The 9,433-nt window shown below is 42.3% G+C and overlaps 1 protein-coding gene across 1 annotated transcript; it reads right to left on the bottom strand.

Moving 5' to 3' along the window:
• Window positions 1-2,454: 2,454 nt before the first annotated feature.
• urod (uroporphyrinogen decarboxylase) lies at window positions 2,455-9,433 on the bottom strand. Its single transcript, XM_034555861.1, has 10 exons — window positions 9,353-9,433; window positions 8,222-8,334; window positions 7,989-8,068; window positions 7,527-7,589; window positions 7,008-7,205; window positions 6,740-6,901; window positions 5,224-5,358; window positions 4,727-4,827; window positions 3,869-3,935; window positions 2,455-2,856 (listed from the first exon to the last, which is right to left on the bottom strand). Exons 1-10 carry the CDS (start codon window positions 9,373-9,375, stop codon window positions 2,692-2,694), a joined length of 1,107 nt encoding a protein of 368 aa, XP_034411752.1. The 5' UTR covers window positions 9,376-9,433; the 3' UTR covers window positions 2,455-2,691.

Here is a 9,433-nt window from a genome sequence, read left to right as displayed (position 1 = left end):
CCTATAAGCCTACAACCTCCTTTCTTTTCTCTTTTGAAGGACTACCACATCTATAAGGTAAGCGTTGTTCTCGAGGTCACATTGTTGTGTTTATTTATAGAGCGTCACCTCGTCTCCAAGGTGACGAGATTGTGTTCCAACTTCTTGAGGCAGGTCCCAGTTAAACCAGTCGCAGTCACGTCTCCGCCCCAAGAGACCTACCAGTAAGATAAGCTTCACTTCCTAAAGGTTCGTATTTTTAAAGTTATTTTAAGTTACAGGATATAAATGTACTTTTCAATGACCAATTATTAATAAGTCGCTGGGTAATTAGAAAGAAGTGAGTTTACTAGACCTCGGCAGCCTCATCTCTGCTGTAGACTAGAGGCTCGTTACACCTCAATGCAATATTAATATCAAAACATGTATTTGTTATAAAACTACAGTCTAAAAGCGTTTAAATGTGTTCAAAGGACATGTGATAACAATTTGTTGTGGCAAAACACAATGTGTAAACTTAGTAGTAAAATGCATTTTTTCCATGTTGATATGAAACAAAGTATGCAAACATTAAATCTTCTTTTCAACCCTTTTTAAACTTCTGTACTGCCTCATACCCCACGCAGATCAAGCTTTTAAAGTATTCCACATTCTTAAAAGTGTTGAAGTTATTCTCATTTACATCCTGTTTATATATATATATATATATATATATATATATATATATATATATATATATATATATATATATATATATATATATATATATATATAATGACAGTGCTTTGACACCATACACGACATCACCGGGTTGTAATTTGTCACCCAGCCGGTATTTCAAGGTTTATTCAACGACATGGATCAATGTGCTATCAAATCAATAGCAACATCTTACCTCGCATTCCACAAACCATCAATGAAACTGTTTCCTTTCATTAAACTACGTGCATTCAAGTGAACTATGACCTAGCATGAAATGGGAAAAGCAGTTGAATGATTTGATTGTGAATCAAATGAGGACAATATCCACAAGAACTATTCAAATATGACATTCTTTGGCAAAATGGTCAAGTGAATTATGACTCCAAAGTGTTGAGCATGTAAGGAATACATCTGGTAGCATGACATTCATGCAACTGATGCTTTAATCCAAAGCCACTTCCAATAAGTGCATTCAACCATGTGGATACAACACAAACATTGCAGGAATTATGCAACGACATAATGTGCTTAAGTGCTCCATTTAGCAACAATAAGAGAAAGAGACATATCTTGTTGTATTATATATTACTCCGTGGGCCAGATGTGTCTTCAGTCAGAGACGTAGGACGTGTTGGAGGAGCTCAAGTTGCAGCAATAACAAACTCTATCAATTTTATTTACAAAATAATTGTTTTTTATAGAAAAGAGCAGCAAATAAAAAAATCTAAAAATGACAACAACGGCATGAAATGCAATCATCAGTCTGGGGTGTGGAACAGGAGCAGGATGGGATGATGTCATGGCTCAGCTGTTTATCTAACCAGATGTTTTCTCCTCAGTAGTGAACTCCAGAGGCGGCTGATTGAGACAAAGTGCTGATGCGACACATTCCTGCAGCCTGAGGGGAAACCAGCCAGCTGAGGTCCAGGAAGGACCCCAAAGAGCTTCATAATGCATTTCAGTGTTTATTTGTTTATTTGTTTACACCTGTAATGTGCAAAAGATGCTGTCATGCTCACGGTTTGTGCAGATTTAGTGATAATTATACTATAATATAACTATTTCATGACATACCACCATGACTATTTTCAACATAATATACTCATAACTTGACGTACAGTAATATTCATTTTCAAGGGCTATTTCCGACATACCATATGACTTTTGTTTTACTTTTATAAACAAGACAAGGAATTTTACGACATATTATAACCAAAGTTTAACACTATTATTTTTTTTTACTTTTTTGACTTTTGTTTTTTTTGACATACTACTATGGATTCTTTATGGACTTTTCTTCTGAGCCCAGCTAACTTAATAAGAAAAAGAAAACAATTTACCTGGAGAATAGAAACAGCCAGATAAACGCACATATATGGGTTTTAATATTCTCTAAAACGTCAGTAAACACATGTTCCCGCTGAGTTCCAGCTGCTGCTTTTGTTCCGGGTAACGTTGTTAGACGGCAGAATGATCAACTGCTGCACGCCGACATGTTTTCCTAAAGCAGTTATTTTCATAACTGCATTAATGTGTCTCTTAAATCACTTTGTGTTTGTTTTTCACTCCGTGGACAAAGAAGCTGCTGGTACTAATGGAGCGCTCCGTTACGAGGTCGTGAGGTTCCCCATTTGTATTTGTGTGGCGTTTCATTGGATGACAAACAGCAGAAGGAAAAATAAAAAAAAATAGCTTTCAAAGTCAAAACATTTTGAATAGATCCAATTAAAACAAATCCCAAATGTGTTTGTACTGTCAATGTAGTCACCGATGGAAACACATAAACCAATATGTTTATTATATGATGACAGGAAATCTCGTCTTCGACAACCAAAATCTGGTTTATCCTGAAAATCCACATTGTAGTAAATTCATATTTCGTTATTTATTGGATTATTAAAATTCTGAAAACAGACGTAAAGCTGGAAATGTTTTAGATTTTAATAATAAAAACAAAATGCTTTATTGTACATTCCCCCCCCCCCCCCCCGCCCCGATCCAGAACCACCGTTACATTTGTTTGACCATCCGTTTGGAGTGCAGGTGCACGGCTTCGACGAAGGCGCCCACGTTCTCCGGGTCCATGTCCGGGTAGAGGCCGTGGCCCAGGTTGGCGATGTAGCCCCTCGTGCCGAAGCCCTCCAGCATCTTCTTCACGATGTCGGAAATGCGCTCCTGATGATGAAGAGGGGGAGGAAGAGGAGGAAGACCTTTTACATAAAAGTCGTGGCTCCACTTGCGGCTTCAGGAGACCCCCCGATACGTCGATGTACTCGGCCCAGAACCGGGTCAGGAGGAGGAACCGTTTAAGGAACTTCTGGTAACTAAAGTTCGTCAGAAAGAATCACAGCGCGTCCCTTTATGACGTAGAAACACGTGCACCGACATACGCTGGCATAACCATAACATCCACAGCGTGTACGCGCAGTTCATACTTGTTGTTTATGTTTTTATCTTCATAAACAATACAACAAGCCGATCTCCACAGAGACATACAGGTATCTGCGGAGAACTAGAAAAAGCGTCACGGTGGACAATGGAACACGACGCCTGTTAAATTACACCATTTTAATCCCAACGTTCCTGATGAAATGGAGAACGTGGTGTTCTGTTCTCCAAACCAACGGAATGAAGCACCGCGGGGGTTCCTTTTTCACAAAATGCAAGAAAACTAACTTGTGTCTAAAAGGTCAAACGTGTCATTTCTTCCAAAAGGAAGGATATTACAATATCTAGATGATCTAGATCCCAACTAGATGAGGGAGACAAACAAACGGAGCGGAACCCGAAGTTCTATCGCAGGATTAGGACGAAGAACGGGTGACATTCAACAGGCCGAAAGGAGCATTTTAATACAAGTCGGTCCGATTAAGTGTTTGGTGAATCTGACTTTAATAATCATAGACAATTTTTGGGGATAATTTAATACTATATCTTCTATATCCATCTACTTTATATATAAAAATCAATACATGTGATGTACATATATCTATCTGTACATTAAATGTATTTCTTTAACTAAATTACATTTATACTTGTTTGGTTTCTCCTCCTTCAGAGAGACTTGTGTTACTGGAGATGGTTAAGAGGGGCTTGTTGATGTTTGGAGGCGTTTCAAAATAAAGTCAAGAGAGAAAAAAAAAAGAAGAATGAGAAAATGAGGAAAAGAAGAAAAAGAAGAGTATACCTTTGGAGCGTAGAGAGCACAAGGATCCATGTTTCCCTGCAGGCTGACCTTCCCTCCTGTGCGCTCCCTGAACACACACACACACACACACACACACACACACACACACACACACACACACACACACACACACACACACACACACACACACACACACACACACACACACACACACACACACACACACACACACACACACACACACACACACACACACACACACACACACACACACACACACACACACACACACACACACACACACACACACACACACACACACACACACACACACACACACACACACACACACACACACACACACACACACACACACACACACACACACACACAGGTTAATCCTTTAACTAACAGGTTAAGTATTTGACGTGCGGAGCAGGAAGCGCAGACGTCTGTTGACTTAAATCCTGCACCCAGTGACAAACCAGGTCACCAATGGTTAACCTGCTCCTCTGGGAACGCGGCGTTATGGTTTATGATTAGAGCCACATTTCTATATATTTTTTGCAGTCTGACCATGACGGAGGATTTTGAGGCTGTATTTGCTTTGGAGCGAGGTGATCCGCTCATATTGATCCTTTTCTCTTATCCGTGCTCACATTCCAGAGATGCCTCTTCAAAAACACTTTAAATCTTACAGGCTGCCACCGGAGGAGCCGGCTCTGCTTGATGAAAAGCCCCCGGTCTGATGCGATCTGGCATACTTAACACAGAAGGTATTCTGGCACTGAAGTTAGAAGGTGCCGTTTGATTTAGGATTTATACTTTGTGTTTCTTGTCCCATGCTGTTTTAGAAGCAGCCTTTTACACAGTTATTGGAAGATGGACTCGTGTTACCGTGCCGATCGTGGGTCGATGGTCCAGTCCAGCCCGACCACCTCATAATGAGACTGAGACAGAGCCTCCAGACCATAGTGAGCATCCTTTGCGAACACAATCTGGAAAAGTACAAAAAAGAAAAAGCAGAAATCATCATGAACCATCTTTGGTGAAATGCTGCCCTCTACTGGTAATAAAGCAGATCAGAGTATATTCACAACCGAGCAGATGAATCCTTAATGATCCCTCCTGGGAAACCACCGGTGGTGTTGAAGGAACAGAGTGGCGGTAAGAATAGAACGGAGCATTGAAACCAACGTAGAATGTGACGACAACAACAACAACAACAACAACAACAACAACAATAGAACGCAGCAGCAAAACAAATAAACCGAGTCGTCGCTCGAAGACACGCGTTGAAAAGCACGTTCCACCAGATCGCTGCAGGAATCCAAACGCGTGTGTGTGTGTGTGTGTGTGTGTTGTGTGTGTGTATGTGTGCGGCTGCCTCTCACCATGGGAACGTCCTTGCCCGACTCTTTGAGTTTCTCTTTGACGCAGCGGGCGATGTCTCGAAGGTACGGCAGAGAGAACGCTTCGAACTCGTCTGGCCCCAGAATGCCGGCGTGAGACTCGAACACCTGCAGGGCCTGGACAACACACACACACACACACACACACACACAGACACCATTAGCATTCATTCAGAGCTGCGTTTTGCTTCCATCAGATACATGCTAGTCCAATGCTCGCTGTACTTCTAGCTCCTGAGGGGAATGTCTGGCTCTTCAGCTGCTAAATGCTTCACAAAAAAAAAGGAAGAAAGGGACTTAAAGGACACTGAAACGCTCAGTGAAGCTGAGGGCGAGTGCAGACTTGGGGGATACTTCTCAGAGGGAGATGTGATCAAAATACCCGTTGCAGACTTATATAGTACAACAATTTTAAATAGAACGAGATAAAAACAAAGAGCAGAAGAAGGAAAAACCTACATTTCACTGCTCATAATACTCAAAGAGCCGTTTCCACCAACACTTATTTTCATCACAGGCTTACGAGTAATCTCAAAAACACTACAGAGCTAAATGACACTCCTTTCTCAGGTCAGAGGTCACGTACAGCAGGGTGGATGCTTGACACCTCTAGAAGATGTTGTGATGGTAAAATGATGGACTCTCTAAAGCAGGTCCAGTCAGAGAATGTCTGAAACGTCACGATAACTTATAACTTAATTAATAATGATTGAAGTAGCCTTGTAGGTCAACAACTGAATGTCAAATCAAATAACGAAAGATCAACTGAATGATACCTTAACAATGTTTATTCTGAGATTTGAACTGGATTAATTATAAATAATATATACTCTAATAATAAATGAATGTTCTTCTCTCATTTCAAATAAAATAAAATACATTACAGGAAGCTTTCTGAAAAATGTGACTCTTGAAATAAAGTGCTTATGTTTAGAATAATGTATTTAACTGAATTGTCCTGCAGCTCAATCAAAAAAGCCACGATATCCATATTATTCCCATCTTCTAATAAGAGAGATTAGTGTGCAGGGACCTTATCTATATTCCTCTGGCTATACATCATGGTTGGGTAGAGTATGAGTGTGTACAGGATCAGAATCCTAACACATTAATTCACTGCCCAACCATGTTGTGCCGCTTCACATCACCGTTTGTAATAATCGTCACAGTCTCTGAACACACTGGTTTTTTTTGTGGAAAGTCATGGAATTGGCCAGTTAGTTTCCTGGACTGTTGAACTGAGCGCATTAAAAAAGGCTGAAAAAGCTGCGCCGGTTAATATAGAAGTGCTCAATTAATAATTAATAATTAATAATTCTCACTTTATCCATCAGCCATGCTGCCTCAACCGCATTTGTGTCGATACTGAGGAGCAGGTTTGTTTCCATAAGCAGCGTGTGCACGACAACACAATGTAAACCTTTGTCCAGAGGTTGTAAGGTGTGTGTGTGTGTGTGTGTGTGTGAGTGAGAGAGTGGGGGGGGGGGGGGAAAGTAACCTGAGCTCCAGCTGCCACCTGTCCCAGCAGATACTCCACAATCACGTCTGTCAGCATCCTCAGCAGCATGTGGCTGGCCTCAGGGTGTCTGTACAGCCAACGCTTCGCTTTAGAGAAGGTCTTGGAGCCCCCGCCCTCTATCATGTAGGACATCAGCGTCCACTGTGGGGAGGGGAAGAGGAAGGGGGTGGGGGGAGAGTAGGAATCACAATACAAGTCACCGTCTCAATGATGTGACCGCCATGCCAAGGTCTGCTTCGTGTCTAACCGGAGCTCCAGTGAACCCGATGAGCGGCACTTTGCCCTCGATCTTGTGTCGGGTCAGCGTGATGGCGTTGAAGACGTAGCCCAGCTCTTTGCCCACGTCCACTTTGGCCTGCAGGCGCTGCAGGTCCTCTGGCTCCTTCAGGGGGTCTGGGAACGTGGGACCTTTACCTGCCACCATCTGGACATCCATACCCATCGCCTGGAGGGGGGGGGGGGGGGGGGGGGGGGACGACAATGTGTGAAGACACGCAGGCCTTCGAGAGTTGGCTGCGATTGGAGTAACACAACCTAACCAAGCCTGTCGTATATTACTAACATATAATTACTATATGCTTGTATGACTCGGAGAAGTTGTTTTTATGTCACGTTGTCTGAAACGACCAGGGAGGCTGACTGCGACACGACACAGTGACAAGCTGTTTAGGACGCACTAATCATGTGTTACATAACACTTATGAATGAGTTATCGCTGCCATGTTAGCAAACAATTAACTGGAGCGGCGTTACTTCCCGTCTTTACCTGTGGGATCACCAGGATGTCAGAGAAGATGATGGCAGCGTCGAAGGGGAAACGTCTCAGAGGCTGAAAAGTGGGAAAAGGGGAAGATATATTTGAAAAAAAGAAATGGGATGACATAAACTGTTTATTGCCTCGTATCAGTGGCCTTCAAATATTGTATTATAACGGCGTGCGAATCAAACTTTATTAAATCTTTTAAACTAAGTATCACGTTGTAGCTTCCTCTTTTATGCTGGCATCCGGTAGTAAAAATGCATTTGGGAAAATTACAAATATTAAAGTACTTTTTGTTGTTTGTTTTCTTCAGTTCCAGTCATTAAATTAATCTAAATTGGATTTATAATGCATATTAGCATTTAGCAGCTATAAATCTCATTATGCTTGCACTGCTGTCTTGGAGGTTAACAGTCTTTTATTAAACCAAAATGTGTTTCATAATACGTTAAAAAGCATTGCTCTGACCTGTAGAGTGAGCTCACAGCAGGCCTCTGGTGACCGGCATGTCTCAAAGAAGTCCTTCCCAGCTCTGGACTCACGAAACTCTGCACAATAGATTAAACAAAACATTAATAACTCAATGTCCTTTGTCCCAAAATGTTACGGTTAATTGAAGTCGAAAAGAAACAACAAGCTGACGATGCGGCGAAAGTCCTGGACTTTTGGGAAGAAAAGAAAGGGGGCGCTGATCACAGCACCTGGTAGGTATCTTCCAGCCTGCCTCATACACCAGACGGGGACATGTTCAGTTGCTTCTCCTCGTGCTGCTCGCAGGAACGTATCGTTCTGGAGCTGGGGGAAGTCCTCGGGGCTGGTCGGGGTACAAAACAAACTAGGATTAGCATCGGTCTTCTCTCTGAGCTTCAATGCCGCATCAAACATAAGGAGCAGAAGTAATTGCCCTTCTCGAGAAAGGGGTTGGGCCGTAAGGAGCTTCCTGTTATCTAACACACAGGCGTACCCCGCCCTTTCCCCGTGAAGACCCTGTCGTCGACAGAGATAGGAGAGACGACCCTCCTCTGCCCTCTTATCATCTCCCAGCAGTGGGGGAAACGGTTGAATGAATGGCGGCTTTAAATGGAGCCGCCAACATGTCATATGGATCCCTTAAAAATGGCTTTCCTGTGCCTTGAAATACAGGCTCTGCCCAAACTAATTATGTTATTACGGTTCCACTTTAACACTTGCAGAACTGCAACTAGACTCTTCAATCAAATGGAATATAAATAATGGCATTTTGGTGATGAACTGGTACAACAATGTGTTCTGCTGCCATCGAGTATCAATCAAATAATAACGTTAACAATACAAGTTATTCCCACAGTATAGTGTTCTCACTAAAGGGCACTGTACAAGGTGCACTTATAACATGTGAGTCGGGAGATCAGACATGTCGTTCAGCCCATGACTTCCCTCTTTATTTATTTAGTCCCCCCCCAAGCCCAGTGACCTTTTCTCTCTACGGCATCCCCGAAGGGACATATCATCTCCAATACCAAAACACATGAACACCAGTTCAAACAATACAAATATTAACTATGTAAAAAATAGTATATATATTATTTTTCAATTATTTTATGCATTATCTATATGCCAAATGTATCAGAACCTCCTAATATTCGTCGACGTTAATAATTGACGTTGCAAAGTGTGAGCGAGGGTGCTGTTGTTATGAATGAGAAATGGTAGGCCTACTACCGTGTTGAGAAGACGGGACTATTAAACGGGGAATGCGATACTGCATATTGTGCAAATAATAATAATAATGACGCAGGCAGCTTTCATAACGTCCCTCGGCTAATGTAACGCGGTCTGTTTGCGGAACTCACAGGATGAACGCGTCCTTGCTCATGTCGGCGGGGCTGAAGAGCGGGCCGGCTCTCTGTCTCTCTCCGGAGATGTCAGTTGAA

The sequence above is a fragment of the Cyclopterus lumpus genome, chromosome 17, assembly GCF_009769545.1.
Source record: "Cyclopterus lumpus isolate fCycLum1 chromosome 17, fCycLum1.pri, whole genome shotgun sequence".
Taxonomy (NCBI): domain Eukaryota; kingdom Metazoa; phylum Chordata; class Actinopteri; order Perciformes; family Cyclopteridae; genus Cyclopterus; species Cyclopterus lumpus.
Note: the sequence above shows the minus strand (reverse complement) of the source record. Positions and strands in the feature narration are given on the sequence as shown.

What these genes read in the sequence shown, in the direction of transcription:
- urod (XM_034555861.1), bottom strand. Translation starts at nt 9,375, where the DNA reads ATGAGCAAGGACGCGTTCATCCT. An exon ending in AGGTGGCAGCTGGAGCTCAG is followed by an intron (nt 5,359 to 6,739) that starts GTTACTTTCCCC and finishes TGTGTTGTCCAG; the next exon opens with GCCCTGCAGGTGTTCGAGTC. An exon ending in CGGGCAAGGACGTTCCCATG is followed by an intron (nt 4,828 to 5,223) that starts GTGAGAGGCAGC and finishes GTACTTTTCCAG; the next exon opens with ATTGTGTTCGCAAAGGATGC.